Below are 16687 nucleotides of genomic sequence, written 5' to 3'. Positions count from 1 at the left end.
TTAATAGATTTACAGGAAGACTAATCATGTCGGTACTACCACGACAGTATTTTTAGAAAATTTAAAGGTATATATGGTTTGGGGCAAAAATTTCTCACAATCACCACAGAGTAGGAAAAGGAACAATTCATTATTTGTATCTTTTGGTCAAAAAGTACATGCATAACCAATTAAATAATTTTTTAAACATAAAAAAACAGTGAATAAAAAAGGTTTAACAAGTAAAAGTGGTGGAAAGATTAATTTTGCCTATTCTAGTCAATATTTACCCTCCTATTATATTTTTGGATTTATATATTTATTTCTTCAGTGGATATTTTATTATTCTGCCATTACAAATTCAGACATCATTCTCTGAGTTTAAACGCATTAAGATTAATACGCTATCCTGATACATGTGCCAAAATGCACACAATGAAAATCACACATTATGTAATAATACATACATACATATATGTGTGTGTGTGTTTATCTAGGACTTCTCTGTTTTATTGAATTATAATTGACGAACAATTTATATCAGTTTCAGATGTGTCAGAGTAATTTGATATTTTTATACATTATGAAATGATCACAATAGGTTCAGTTACCATCTGTCTCCATACAAAGTTATTACAATATTATTTTTTTAATTTAATTTTTTTTTTTTAAGAGAGAGCAGGGGAGAAGTGCTGAGGGAGAGGGAGAGAAAGAATCTTAAGCAGGCTTCAGGATCAGCACAGAGCCCAATGCGGGGCTCAATCTCACAACGCTGAGATCATGACCTGAGTCTAAACCAACAGTGAGATCTTCCGGGTTGTCTAATCTGATGGTGTCTAATTGTTCATGATATTCTTATGATCCTTTGTATTTCTGTGGTGTCCAATGTAATTTCTCTTCTATCATTTATGATTTTATTTGTTGGGCTCTCTCCTTTTTTTTCTTGATGAGTCTAGTTAAAAGACTGTTGCTTTTGTTGAGCTTTTCAAAGAACCAGCTCTTAAGTTTCACTAATCATTTCTATTGCTTTTTTTGGTTTCTATTTAACTTATTTTTGTCCAGATCTTTATTATTTTCCTCCTTCTAGGAACTATGGGCTTTGTTTTTTCTTCTTTTCTAGTTCCCTTAAATATAAGGTTACACTGTTTGAGATTTTTATTGTTTCTTAAGGTAGGCCTGTATTTGTATAACTATGAACTTCCCTTGTACAACTGTTTTTGCTGCATTCAAAAAATTTTGGAACATTATGTTTCCATTTTTATTCATCTCAAGGTATTTTTTTAAATTTCTCTTTTTATTTCTTCTTTGATACATTGGTTGTTCAGCAGCATGTTTCTAAATCGTCACATTTTTGTGAGTTTTCCACTTTTTTTCTTGTAAGTAATTTCTATTTCCATATTTTTTGTCAGAAAAGATAACCTGGGGGCGCCTGGGTGGCACAGTGGTTAAGCATCTGCCTTCGGCTCAGGGCGTGATCCTGGCGTTCTGGGATCGAGCCCCACATCAGGCTCCTCCGCTATGAGCCTGCTTCTTCCTCTCCCACTCCCCCTGCTTGTGTTCCCTCTCTCGCTGGCTGTCTCTATCTCTGTCGAATAAATAAATAAAATCTTTAACAAAAAAAAAAAAAAAAAGAAAAGATAACCTGATATAATTTCAATCTTCTCAAATTTATTAAGACTTGTTTTGTGACCCTGCATGTGATCTATTCTGGAGAATGTCCCGTGTGCATTTGAAAAGAATGTGTATTGTGCTGTTTTGGGATGGAACGTTCTATATACATCCATTAGGTCCATCTGACCTATTTAAGGCCATAGTTACCTTAGTGATTTTCTATCTGGATGATCTATTATCTTTTCTACCTCTGTGCTGAAGTTCTCGCTGTGTTCATCCATTCTTTCCCCAAAATTGGTGAGCATCTTTATGACCAGTGTGTTGTACTCTCTAACAGGTAGACTGCTTATCTCCATTTCCGTAAGGTCTTTTTTTCTGGGATTTGCTTTGTTCTTTGGTTTGGATCTGTCTTCTCATTTTGCCTGTCTCTGTGTTTATTTCTATGTATTAGGTACAATTGCTACCTCTTTCAGGCTTGAGGTAGTGGGCTTGTATAAGAGCTGTGTCACATAGGCCAAACACACAATCTTCCCTGGTTAGAGACCTAGGCCCTCTATGGACATCCCTCATGTGGGCTGCATGTCCTAGCTGTCTACAATAGGGATGCACCTGCTGTATGGGGTAGGTGAGTCTCAGGGTACTCAGCCACTCCAGTTTTGGCTTGCTGGCTGTCTGGGTAGGGCAGGGGTTGGGATGTTCACCTGATCCAATTGCAGCTTGTCTGCTACTTTAGGAGGGTGGAGCTCGGGGAACCTGACCACCCGTTTGCATCCTGGCTGCTGAATGGGAAGGATGAGGCTCAGGAAGCTTGCCCATCTTAGCTGTGACTAGAACTCTGCACAGGGTGGGTGGGTTGCAGAGTACTTGTCCAGCCTGGTTCCAGTGCAGGGTGGACAGAGCATGCCCTCTGGTGCTAGCTGGCTGGAGGAAGGGCGTGGAAAATGGCACTCCCTGATTCAGTCGCCAGCAAGTTAGGATGAGACTACAAAAATGAGGGGCGCCTGGGTGGCACAGCGGTTAAGCGTCTGCCTTTGGCTCAGGGCGTGATCCTGGTGTTATGGGATCGAGCCCCACGTCAGGCTCCTCCGCTATGAGCCTGCTTCTTCCTCTCCCACTCCCCCTGCTTGTGTTCCCTCTCTCTCTGGCTGTCTCTATCTCTGTAAAATAAATAAATAAAAATCTTTAAAATAAAAAAAAAAAAAGACTACAAAAATGGTGCCTGCCAAGGCTTTTGTTGCTGGATAAAGTCCCTGCAGGTTCCTCTCTAGCAGCCACTTTAAAATTACTAAGTGGGTCTTCTGTGCTTATGGTCTGGGTGCTTTTCATTCTGTCGCTTTTGTGCTGGATCTCAGGATGGGTGGGTCTGCACATGAGCCCTTTAAGAGTGGGGTCTCTGTTCCCTATAGTTCCGTGTTTCTCTTAGTCTTAATCCCTATTGATTTTCGAAACCAGATGTTTGGAGATCTTGTCCTTCCAGAGCCAGTCCTCTGGGTCAGGATGCCTGTTGTGAGACTCAATCCCTTCACTTGTTGAGGAAGTGCTCTTTATTTTTGGGATCCCTCTCAATTGTGGAGTTCTCATGTCTGCAGTAAGATCATGGGCAAGGCCATGTCTCTGCCTTTCGTACCCTATTCAGTGTGTCTCTCTTATCCTTTGTTATGGGGTGCTGCGTCCAGTGCTAAGATCCTTTTCTTTAGAAATTATTCTATATGTAGCTATAAATTTGTCATGTCCATGGGAGATGAGTTCAGGGTCCTCCTGTGCCACCATCTTCAAACCTCTACCGCTATTTTTAATTTAAATATATAATTTTTAGGCTGATTTTAAATTTTTTTAATATTAACTCTTACCAAATAGATACAGTGGTCTACTTCCTCAATCTTCATCATCATTTATTATGTAACCAAGACTATCCAAGACAGACTACCAAAAGCAAAAAGAGTTGAATATCATAGCTAACCTTTTAAACTATAACAACATTTCTTACAACATGCTTTAGAGCCAAAGGATACTTTCCCACCTCAGCTCTAAATGCTTTCCAAAGCCCGGGTACCTAGATGACAATCATTCCAGAGAGTTTCTCAAAATTGTCTTTTATCTTTTTATTATTAGACATTCAAAAAAACCTTTGAGAGAAGTTGTTTAAAAAAAGTGTATGTGATTTTATGAAAGCGAAAAAGTTATTCTCTTCTATTTGAGACTGAGCCTTACAACTCATTAAAGCCTTTCATAACTTACTCTGATAACTGATCTCTGCTTCAGAATTACAGGATAGCCCAACAGGATGGACTAAACATTACAAAACTTAAGTAAATAACAGTAAGATCTTTTTCTCTTGACATCATCAATTTAATCTAAAGTCATCAAGAAATCACCACTTACTTATGGCTACTAGCATATGGGCCATCTTGATGTTATTATAAATCCAGCAAGCTCCTTTAGTTCCACATTCATTAATATCCCACAGAATACATGTGCTGTCTATTGTGATACCAAATATAATTGGTCCAGGTATTGTGCCTAGAAGAATTATATGTGAAATACACAATCACTAAAGATTACAATCTATAGTTAACAAGTTTTTATATATATGTAGATAGATATATTTTATATAAATAAGACTAGGAATTAATCTGTTGATATACAAATCAATCAGGTCATATGCAAGTAAAAGGGATAGAAAGAAATACAGATAAAACATTCTAAAATAATTATACAATTACTATATACTTCTGATCAATTCAAAGTTATTTTAATTTAAAAATCTGGCATGTATTGGGCTAACACTTAGCTAAGTAAATATTTAATCAACTGCTTTTCTAATTTAATGAATGTGCCTTTGAAATTAGCTATTCCACTTTTTTTTAAAGATTTATTTATTTATTTTAGAAGGAAAGAGAAAGAGAGTGAGCGCAGGGAGCGGGAGAGGGAGAGAGAAACTTTAGCAGACTCCTAGCTGAGCTCAGAGCCCAACACAGGGCTTGATCTCATGACCCTGAGAGCATGACCTAAGCCGAAATCCAGAGTCAGATGCTTAACCAACTGCACTACCCAGGGGCCCTAGCTATTCTACTTTTTAAAAATCAAAATTATCGATATGAGTTATGTGTATGTGCATGCATGAGAGCGCACGTGTGTATGCACACACACACGCACACACGCACACACACGCACATTCATACCAACGTGCCTGGGAATACTATCTCAAACACACCCTCTACCTAGCATGAAGTCACAAGGTACTAAACTTTCACGTATGTAAAGAGTTTCCAACTGTTACAAACCAAATACATTTCTTAGACAAAGATTTCAATTCCATCCAGCCTGTTCTTTCATGACCTGCATCACGATAGAGTCAAAGGAGACTCTGCACTGAGAGTAAGGATATCATTTTCCTAGGCTCATTATCACCACGAATTATGTAACTATGGGCAAATCCCTAAATCTTTCAAAGTCTTAATTTATTCATCTGAAAATGGGAAAGTTGGTCCAGGTGATCTCTAATATTCCTACTTTTGGTTTTTGTTTTTATAAATGATCTCAATATTACCTGTATAATATTGTGGATATAAGCATATGCACATATAATTTTATGTGTAACACAGTATTTCTGTCCTATTTCTTCCTACATCTGGAACCTTACAAGATTTTCCATAAAATCGGGGCGCCTGGGTGGCACAGCGGTTAAGCGTCTGCCTTCGGCTCAGGGCGTGGTCCCGGAGTTCTGGGATCGAGCCCCACGTCAGGCTCTTCCGCTGTGAGCCTGCTTCTTCCTCTCCCACTCCCCCTGCTTGTGTTCCCTCTCTCGCTGGCTGTCTCTATCTCTGTCGAATAAATAAATAAAATCTTTAAAAAAAAAAAAAAAAGATTTTCCATAAAATCTTCCCTCAATTGTCAACTAGCCACAATATCTATGCCAAATTTTCATTTAAATATTTTAACTCATTATTTTTCATTGGTAATGCAATGTAATTATGCCCCAAATGGAGATAAATGCTGGGAGAAAAGGAATTACCATAGTTATAAATAAGATTTCAGCATAATTTATGCTGAAAATAGGCTTTACATGAATAGAAAAAAATTTACATATTTTATTATGCTCTATTATATGTGTTCATGATCTTATGTTGTATTTTAAATAAATATGATATACTCTTTAAAGTTGCATTTGTAACAGAATTGAAAACAACAGTTAACCAATCAGGTAGGTGGAAAGTAAAGTCATTATTTTCTTATGTGATATATAAATAATACTACATCTTGAATATTAGAAAACAGCCTTCTTCAATGACAATTATGTAGTTTTCCATGGCATTTAAATTAATTATTTTCATGGTACATACTGTGAGTGAACTAATAACACTGATGAAAAAAAATAACCAACAGTCACCAATGAATTAAGAAAAATGGCATACCTAATAATCGAAGCAGCATAAACTGTATTCCCAATGCTAGGGACCGCTGCCTGTGATCAACACACCTGGAGACATCAAATACATATTAAACCAAAGTGGTTGTATAGTGTATTTGTTCTTTGAGCACATTTATTTTTTATACCAGCTTAGCATTTCTAGATTAAAGTAAATGTTACATGCATGAAATAAACTATTAGTAACAGCTCATTTACAGTTCTACCTTTCTGGAATTATAAAAGAAGAAAAACGATATGTGAACTAAAACACTACAAATATAAGTAACACCAAAAAGATTCAAATAAAGTTTAACAAATGTATTGAATATGTACGAGTTGTAACAAACGTAAAAAAGAAAGGACATTTATTAATTAGACTTATGTTGAACTATCGCTTAAGTCACAAGCAAATAATCCTTACTCTAACTTACTAACTTTGAGATAGAAATCATACCTACGGGATAAGGTACAAATCTGGGTCAATGTAAAACAGTTGCTGAGGTTCAATCTGATTTTAAGTAACGATTATCAAAGATGAATGATCCCTGACGCTGGCACACAAGAGTTAGATAGGAGGTAAAAGAGATCAACGTGTAGTTGAAAGGTAAGACAGATAATTTTTCAAAAATGAAGTTTTAAAAAAGCATTTTCTCAGTTCTCTAAATAACTCCAATGTCCACGTAGGATAATGTTAACAGACTATTTAATACTTTTAGACAGAATCTCTAAAGTTTCCGATTGACAAAAAAAGCATGTGAAAAGGTAGTAGTATCAGGGAACAAAAAATGAAGAGTAAACAAGCTCGAGTTTGTTAGGAAAGACAAAGAAAGGCTGATGAATTTATGAAAGAGCAGACAGATAACATTTTTATCAAGTGATGTAGAAGGAGAAAGAACAACTTGAAAGGTCAGAATACTGTAAGAGCCAGGTAGCAGCTAGCTTCTCATCCAGCAGAGCACTGTGTACAGGAAGGCTGAATATCACAGCACTGCTACTGAAGGGGGAACTGTCCTTCCGATCCTGACATCCTATTCACACACAGTCCAAACAGCGTCAGCTGAAGCCTCATGAAAGAGGCAGAGCAACTAAAGTCAAGTATACTCCAGGTAGGCAATATTAAGACATTTTCACATACATGATCCTATTTAAACCTCATTTATCTGGGGTTTTCCATGCCATGGAACTAACAATCTTACAACAACCGAATTAGTATTGGAACCAATGGTCAATAGAAACCCCAAATGAACCTTTGAGTCCATTTTCTTTTCAACCAACATGTCTTAGGGATGGCAAATTTCACAATATAATATATACCTTAGGATGGACACAGTTATAGGAGTACCAGACATAAATGTAAACACAATTGTAGCAAACAAAAAGCCAAGGAAAATGGGCAACTTTGAACATCGGTTTTCACATTTTCCAGCTTTAGCTTCAAAATCAAAATCTGCCACAGTAGGTGTCATTTCTATATTCCTTGCAATACAGGAACAGTTGTAATATACCTAGAAATATTAGACAAGAAAATATTGAAAGGACTTATCTTGAAAACATATTTTTAAAGATAGATTTATTTATTTTTTATTTATTTATTTTATTTATTTATTTATTTATTTATTTATTTAATCTATCTATCTATCTATCTATCTATCTATCTATCTATCTATCTATCTGAGAGAGAGACAGAGAGTGCAAATGGGAGGAGGGACAGAAGGAGAGGGAGAGAGGGAGAGAATCCTCAAACAGACTTCCTGATGAGCACAGAGCCCAACATAGGGCTCCATCCCAGACCCCCGGAATCATGACCTGGGCTGAAATCCAGAGTCAGCCAATTAACCAACTGGGCCACACAGGTGCCCCTCCTGGAAACATATTTTATCATTTAAAGTTAGGTGATCTCTAGACATGGCAAACATTTTACATAGCCTTAACCTATACACACAAAAAAAATGCTGAGAAAGAGTAATGAACTCTTTAGAAATTAAGTGAAAATAAGGGGCCATATTTATGGTGTATTTGAGTTTTGTGTTCACTGTTTCAAACTGTAACCTATTATTGACTCATGACTTATAAAATAAATTGACAAGAATATACCAATTACCAGATCTCACATTCTAGACTACTTTTAATGGATCGTAATTGTTCAAATAGTTTTCTATTATAGAAGGCAAAGAAGCATGTAGGGTGAAAATCTCACTCTCTACATTAGTTTGAAAGGACAAACACTGTAATTATAACAAGTGTCACAGTAAAATCAACTAATATATCACAAGTTTCTAGGGGGAAAAATGCTACTTTCAACTAAACTACTATAACTTTCTGAACTTTTTGTAATTGCTTTACTAAAAGCAAACTATATATCTTCTAAGATGACGTATTTATGACAATAAAAACCTAGAAGTTATTACTTCATTATCCTGAAGCTTATTTTACATATAAATATAAAATAAGATATTCACTATTTAATATATACATACATATAAATTAATAATATAAAGTGTTGGACATGTTAAAAGATCACAAGTATCACTTTTATAGGAAAAGAATTGAGAATTTAAGAAATTCGTAAGGCATAATTATTTTCTAAGGTTTTCTACAACTCAATTCTATCCTTGCTATAAATCTTTTTACATAAACTCAATAAAGTCTGAGTAAATCCAAAGAAGTCACAGGGAAATGGTTTCTTTATTATTCCGAAGGCCAGAAACCTTTTTTCAGCACTAAAGCTAGTCTAAGGCCACTGGTACTGAATCAGGACATCCAAATATGCAGATGACACTCCCAAAATGGAGTATTATATACTCAGCAACTGGATGTATTAAATAATGAAGAAATGCAGCCTTTTAAAATTTTAAGAGAAAAGTATTTTCTATCTCAATGTAATTTTACACCTCTCTTATATAAAAACGTATACAATTTTGCTTATACTATAACTATACCTAGCTTCCAGTCAATATCTGTTTTGTTGTTTGGGTCATTAGTGTGAAAGATAAGACTAATATTTCTGTGAACAAATGTACATAGGTATTTACTATATTATTATCAATGCATTTTGCCTATTTGAAGTATTCCATTAAGAAAAAAAAATCCTGTGAAAAAATGAGTTGTTACATGGACTAAATGGACAAGAAAAAGCCAAAACAAATAGAAAATATGGAAGTCAAAACAATTTGTTCTTCCTAAACAATCCCTAGAAGACAATTTTCTGGTTAAGATGGCAATTACCGTATTTGAAGAAAAATATAAATATCAAATCAGTCATATCAAAATAACCAATATCATTTAAAATGTGCTCTGGCTATTAGATTTTTTTTTCTTTTTTTGGCGGGGGGGCGGTCCATAAGCAGGATAGTATTTGTGTCTAACATTTTTACTTATGTGAGGAAAACCCTACAAATATCTCCTCGTAATCTTTTTCTAATTAGAGTTACTCAATAACACTTATTAATCATATTTTATACAGAAGAAAAGAATACCCACATACCTGCCTCTCAGAGGAACAGTTAGCTACCTTGCAGTTAGTTCTGATTCTCTAATGCACATCATGGTCATTTGTGGAATTTGATTCCTTGTACCTGACACAAACACCTAATTTTCTCAGTTTCTTTTGAAACTAAAGCAATACCAGACGCCTACTGGTTTGAAGGCATGATAACCCTCAGACCCTCAAAAATCTTTCTGATGTCTTTTATTTTTCACAGGCACCTAACAGTAATGATCTAATTAGTTGTACTCCAAGGATTAAAACTGCACATACAGCATCCAAGTCCATTAGGTCTACTATGATTCACCACAGACATTTCCTCTGCCATATTTTTCAATGTTCTTAGATCATTTAAAAAATCTATAAGCTAGGTCATATGAAATAATGTACATTGTTTCTCATATTCTCACACCTCCCGCAGGAAGATCAAATCCTAGTATGTTCAAACTTCCACTGTATTTATTGCACATAAAGTCATTAAAGATATGCATGTGTATCATACATAGATTTATGTACGTATTTACGAACATGCAAATGGGTATAACCACACACACAAACACACCCATGTTGGTTTTAGAAGAAATCTGAAGTAATTTTATGGATCCTTTCAGTTATCTATTTCTACTTATTTACAGAGAAATCTTTTCTTGCAATCTTAAACTTCTCTTTATATGGGAAAAGGAATGCCACTTCATTATTCTACATTTCAAATATTCAAGATTGTGCTGTTCTTTCATGTAATTCTTATATATCTTATTCATCGTGATCTCTTTTATCATAGTATATATTTCCCTCAGGTCTTCTTAAAGTTATCACATTATCTTATTAATGCATAACGTATGTACTATGAAAAATCTGAAGGTTATTTTCCCCCCAAACTCTTAAATTTAGCTAAGATGAAATCCAATAAAATTCTCTCGGATTCTCTTTAAAAATTTAACTGTCAAAAAAATCATATCTCGGTAAACTAATATGCATCCCAATCGAGAATTAAATTTGTATTTGCGAATTAAGGATTTGGGTGTTTTAACATGAATCCATGGTGTATCAAATAAAAGCAACAAATATTTATTATGCTTCTATTATATACATGATATTTAGTAAGAATAGAAGGTCTCAGACTTCTAGGGGCATAAAGTATGGCTGAGAAAAAATAAAATATAAAAAATATTTCACTACTGTAACAGAAGTAATGTGACAAAGATGGATGTAAATAATGGCAAAATTGCTTTTTCCACATTTAATGCATCTGAGATATAAAGGAAGAAGGGTCTTTTTCAGCTGGAGTGCTCAGGGCCTTAAAATTTATATAACTAAAGAACACTTTGCATGAGCTCTACCCTCTTAAAAAATCCGAAGCGTATATTGTTGTTGATAATAGGTACAGTGTTGTACAGCACATCTCTAGAGCTGAGTCATCTAACTTGACTGATACTTTATGTCTGGCTTCTGAATGGAGGAGGTAGGCCGGCACGGGAAGAACAAGCAGTATAGGACTCCGCTGGAGGGATAAAGATGGCCATCCATACATATACAGACACACTGCCTCACTGAAGTAGAAGACATGAGTTACCTTTGAATGTCTTTCTGAAACATAATTTTTACAACCTGCAAAGCAGGGAGAAAAATACTGGATTCCATCTCCTCCACAGACAGGATAATAATATGATCGCAAGCAGTTACAATCGGTATTACAAGGAGCGGTCAAGTTTCCCAGTTTTCCTGTCCTGTCAACAAGAAATGAAATAAGGGCAAATTATCTAGGTTATAACTTTTAATGCACAGTTCAGAAGCATTGCTATATCTTGCCATTCAGTCAATTATTTACTCGCTCAACACATATTTAATTATCAAACGAATAAAACAAGTAAAATGTCTGCCTTTTCACACAGATTTTAATTTCTTATGGGAGAGAGAGGCAGTATAAACAATAATCATATAATGTATGTCAGTGATAAGAAAAATAGGAAAAGTAAGCAAATAAAACAAGGCTTCTCGTTTGGTACTAGATTATTCTTTCAAGGGGTGGCCGGGAGGGGAGTGCTGATTTTGTGAATGGTGGGACACTTAGCAGCATCCCTGGTCTCTATGCACTAGATGCCGGTGCATCCCTCACTTATGACAGCCAAAACGTCTGCACGCATTACCAAATTTCCCTGGGGTGGGGGCAAAATTTTAAACCTAGAAGGACAAATAAAATAATGGTATTCAACATACTCGTTTTATAGGTGGGAAAACTAGGGCCCAGAGAGATTAAGTTACTTTTCTGTCTTTGCCAAATATTCCTGGTTCCCAGGCTCAGTTCTGTTCCATGCTGCTTTTGAATAGGATGCAGTATCTTTGATAAGAACAAAGGGTTACCCTAAGCAAAGACACTTCTCCAGTTCCTATTTATTCGTTCATTCAACCCATAAACATCGAGCAAATGCTGGGCCCTATGCTAGGTATCAGCTAGCTGGTAAAGCTGTGTGAGGTCCTCAAAGATTTCACAGTCTAGGAGCAAAGATGGACAGAGATAATTATACATGAATATGGTTGAGTGGTTATAGTATCTACAAAGTGTACTTTAGAAGCACTGACGAAGGTCAAGGCAAAGTCTGGGTGAGGGTCTTTAGGAGCTACTGTCTGAGCAAGTCTTCAAGGATGAGTAAGAGCTGGATAAATGGGGCATGTGCAGGGTACTTCAGAGAAGCTGGTACAAAGGCATAAAGGTGAGAAAATCCCATCCTATATGGACAAATATGAATGATGTCTGAGGCGGTGAATGATCGGAAATGTAGTTACAGGGGTCAGGGACCAGATTACTGGGGGCTTTAATCTATTTTTATGAAGTAATCAAAGTAGTTTTACACTGGGAAGTGATACTGTCAAAAGCACATGTTAAAGAAATAACACCAGTAGTGATACAGGGTATGAATTTAAACAAGGGAGACAAATTACAATATCCCAGACAGTAAGCTATGACAATAGACAATATGTAGGGGAACGAAAATAGAACATTTGATTAAAGGAGACAGATTTGAAAAACATCTTGGATACAGAATCATCCAAAATATTGGATGCACGATTTGGTGTTAAAAGATGGGAATAGGATTAAACAGTCAAGAGTGACTCCTGTCTAACTTGGTGTTTTGGTAGAGAAGAACTAGTTTTGGGGAAGACATGATGGATACAGTTTTATACACATTGAGGTTAAGAGTCTTAAAATTTGGTGAAGAAATCTGGCCTGGATATCTTAATATCGTTTGCATATAGGAGTGGCTGAAACCATGGTAACGGTAAGATCAGCCATAAGAGGAGCTAGAGTGAGAAGAGTACCAAGGTCTCAGAAGTCCACTTATTTCATGAATACATGGTGAGCTCCAATTATGTGCTAGACTGTACTTAAGTGGTGGAAATAAATCTTAAATAAATAGAGACAAAGAGATAGAAAAAGGGAGGGAGGGAGGAAGGGGAAAAGGCAGGCAGGGGGTGGACAGAGTGAAAAGGATAATAAAAGCCCTCTTCATAGTAACCATGAAGCTAACTTCCTTGCTCTGGAGGTCAAGATCAGTAATTGAGTGATTTATCTAAAGATTAGAAGATAATAACTGCTATGTTAGAAAGCGATGATATTTAAGGGGTAGGTGGAAAATAAGGAGCTCATGAAAGGAACAGACTAAAAGAGAACAAATTGGAAGCAAATCAGTGGAAGTTTGAAGGAAAGGTGTTCAAAGAGTAAATTCTAACTAATTTGTCACTCTGCCTGGAGTCTCTTCTCCTAATCGATTCCATAGGCTGCTGCTAGATTTCTTTATCAAGCACAATTTTACTCACAAAAGAAAGCATTATGGTCTACCCACACTAGTTTACAATACAGATAGAGAAGTACAGTCACTAGAAAAATACTACCCCTTCATTTCTAGAAACAGCCCCTACACAAACATTTTTAAATTTAAGTTTTCCAATGTATAATTCTCACGCTATCAATAAGTGACTATAAGAACATGAAAATATAAGACAGTATGATGCAAACTTCAGTAGAAACAGAGAAATATAGCCTATATTCCTTATTTTCAAGCCTATATAAGCCACCTAAACCTATATATTTAATAAATATTTGCTGCATGAGGTAAAGGGGAAACTATTATTAGGAAAATAGCCAATCCTTGCAAAGTTGATTAAGTGGTCTTAATATATACGCAGTATTTTAAAAATATATAAAGTATTTTAAATTTTAAAATTTTTGAATATTTAAAAAATATATACATGTGTATAAATGCACACATCTATATATATGAGTGACACATTTATCACAAATAGAATTTAAATGCTAATTTCTTATTTGAATCCAAACTATTCTGTCATTATGCCTCTACCATAAGTAACGATTTTCCTAAACCTATTACAGCATCCTAAAATGTATGCTTCTTTAAGGTGCTGTTTCAGATAAGCAAAGAAATTCTAGCTAGAGACCAGATAGAGAAAAAATACTGTGTGTACTTGCTACAATGTTTCATATTTTATGAAGTTCTAAGTATAAAGTAAAACACGAATCACCACCACCAACACTGATTACCAAAACAGACCCAAACTGCCTATAGATTGTCAAGGCAATAAAAGAACCATGGGAAGTTTTAATAACTAACAGATTCTAGAAATGACAGTCTCCTTTCAATTGCTGTGCCCATATTAAACATTTAAGAATGAATTCATGTAAAATATTATAAATACTAATAATATCCCCTGAAATAATCACTACTGTTGATCTTAAGTTTTTTTATATATACTGTTTAACAAGGTTTTTTTTTGTTTTGTTTTGTTTTTTTAAAAGATTTTATTTATTTGTTTGACAGAGAGAGGGAGACAGCCAGCGAGAGTGGGAACACAAGCAGGGGGAGTGGGAGAGGAAGAAGCAGGCTCCCAGCAGAGGAGCCCTATGTGGGGCTCGATCCCAGAATGCTGGGATCATGCCCTGAGCCGAAGGCAGACGCTTAACGACTGAGCCACCCAGGCGCCCCTGTTTAACAAGGTTTTAAATGAACTTATTAATAAGCCTAACTCATTAATTCATAGTTGAAAAAGCTGTTTTTAGCCACCTGTGATTACATGACAAGGGCAAAGACTTCACATCACTCTGCTAGAAACTCTACGTTTTCATAACTACTTCTTTCTTCCACTAAGCCTCTTAGTCTATTCTTTCCATAAACTACTTTTTCTTATACAAGTGTTTCTTGGATGAGGCTCTACTGGCTGCCCATGATACATACATTTTAATAGGCAGCACGCAGAGCTAAAATTGAGAATTTGGGGCCACAGAGAAAAAACAATCTGACAATGTCTCACCTCCTCTCTATTTTTAACTATATTTATATCTAACCACACACATACCCCTAAAACTGACACCTTCTCACTTGTCTTCCTTCCTATCCATAGGCTAAGGACAACTTATCTGGTAGTAACTCGTGTTTAGGGTTAAAAAATAGCAAATAGATTTACATTTACATCATTCATTTTTCAAGGTGATTAACTAGTGTTAAAATTTCCAGAAACTTCTGTTCTTCCAGAAGGAACATACAAAAACAAACGGTTTCTCGGGATATGTTTGGGTAAAGTTTGTAGATGTGAAAGTCAGGTCTGCAGAGCTTACCTCTACCCACCTTTCAACATTTCCAGATACTTTTTTATTTATAGGCACATGACCTAAGTCCCATTCAGAATGGTTCCTGAATCTAGCCTTTACTTTCTAGCATTTATGGCTAACATATTTTCTTTGCCTTTCTCTCTTCTCAAAGCTCTTTTTATCCTTAAAGGATATGTAAGCCCATACCCTTCCTGAATCTTATTAAAGGAAACTGAAAAGCTCTCCTTTTGAATTTCAGAGCCTTTTGTATGTCTCTTACTACCTAATGCATTGTTCATTTACCATTTTATTTCCCAATCTCTCCGGCTACATTGTAAACTCCTTTAGAGTAGCGATTTTGTCATAAAGGTCAGCCAGAGGATATAGTCAACAAATCTTGAATAAATGTAATGGGATTGAACTTAACATTGCTTCAGAATGCTCAGCATCTCATTAATGTAAAGGAATGACAGAAATGAACAGCAACTACAAATCCTAATTGTTAATGGCAAACTCATCCAAAGAACATTCTATTTAGATTATCTGAATGCCATATTCTACAAAAACTGTGGAGTCCTTGACTTGGATGGAGTTCCAGCTCCCTCATCAGCCTCAGACACATGAAGTGAAACAATTCAAGCAGCAATGCAGGCTATAAAGGATCACTGTGCAACGCCCTCCTGCCTGATCCCCTAACTCACAGTTTAGGATTTCAAAACCAAACGAGGTAAAGAAAGATAAAATGATCACACCAGTTATAGGTAAAAACATGTTTACAGGTCAGAACAACAAGAAGTCATTTATTTCTCAACAATAAACATGAACTCCTAAAGTAGAAACAAAAATAAATTAAAAATGAAGTAGAAACAACAATCATTAGTATAACCTAGGACTAGCTTCATTTTAATTTCTCTCCTAGACCATTTTCAACCCACCAATTACATGAATTTCACCATAGGGAGTCACCTTCATCTTTAAATACTTAAATCAATAGCAACATAAAATGTGAAATTCTCCCTAGGAGGTGAATCCCTTCAGGGCAACGACTCTGTTATATTCATCTCTGAACATAGTACCAAGAATAGAATAGGTGCTCCTTAATTGCTCTCTGAAAAAAATACCCAACATTTAATAAGATGTCAATTATTTAAACGAAAAAAAAAACCAAAACAAACGTATATATTTTTTTATAGGAAAAAGTTTTGCAATTAAAAAAGCCAATCTTTCATTATTTGACTCAAGAAAGCATATACTTGGAAATATGCACATAGTTCATTACTCTGATATTAATATCAAAAAGCACTGAAATATATTTACCCATTATACAATTCAGACACACCGGCAAATGGCTCATTTTCACAGTTGGCATAAATAAATACGAAACTCAGCGCAAACGCAAATAACGATGTGAGCAAAGAAAACTTCATTGTGTTTTTACATGTCATTTTGAGTTTTGAAACAACAACACCACCTAAAATCTGACCAAGAGCGGCTCCAGGAATTAAAACAGCCCCTGATGAGAAAGAAGACACAGAGAGTGAGAAAACATACAAGTGTACTCAGTTACTCATACGACGATTGGAAAGCATCAAAACCAAGC

General features: G+C 35.6%; 1 protein-coding gene across 4 annotated transcripts in view; it reads right to left on the bottom strand.

The window, feature by feature from the left end:
- Nucleotides 1-16687, bottom strand: part of SLCO4C1 (solute carrier organic anion transporter family member 4C1) — a 77658-nt gene that overhangs the window by 16779 nt on the left and 44192 nt on the right. For 3 of the 4 annotated variants that reach the window (XR_006781549.2, XM_045808337.2, XM_045808338.2), the window contains 5 exons: nucleotides 16405-16600; nucleotides 11059-11212; nucleotides 7316-7506; nucleotides 6006-6070; nucleotides 3973-4110 (listed from right to left, as the gene is read on the bottom strand). Coding sequence is in view for 3 of the 4 variants with exons in the window: in XM_045808337.2 (XP_045664293.1) it covers nucleotides 3973-4110; nucleotides 6006-6070; nucleotides 7316-7506; nucleotides 11059-11212; nucleotides 16405-16600 (744 nt within the window). In the remaining variant the exon portion in view is untranslated. The remainder of the gene's footprint in view (nucleotides 1-3972; nucleotides 4111-6005; nucleotides 6071-7315; nucleotides 7507-11058; nucleotides 11213-16404; nucleotides 16601-16687) is intronic. The other variant, XM_087861958.1, reaches the window with a different exon arrangement.

Source organism: Ursus americanus, chromosome 5 (genome assembly GCF_024610735.1).
Source record: "Ursus americanus isolate L20-20 chromosome 5, mUrsAme1.1.p, whole genome shotgun sequence".
NCBI lineage: Eukaryota > Metazoa > Chordata > Mammalia > Carnivora > Ursidae > Ursus > Ursus americanus.
The sequence above is the reverse complement of the archived record's forward strand: the minus strand, read 5'-3'. Positions and strand labels throughout refer to the sequence as shown.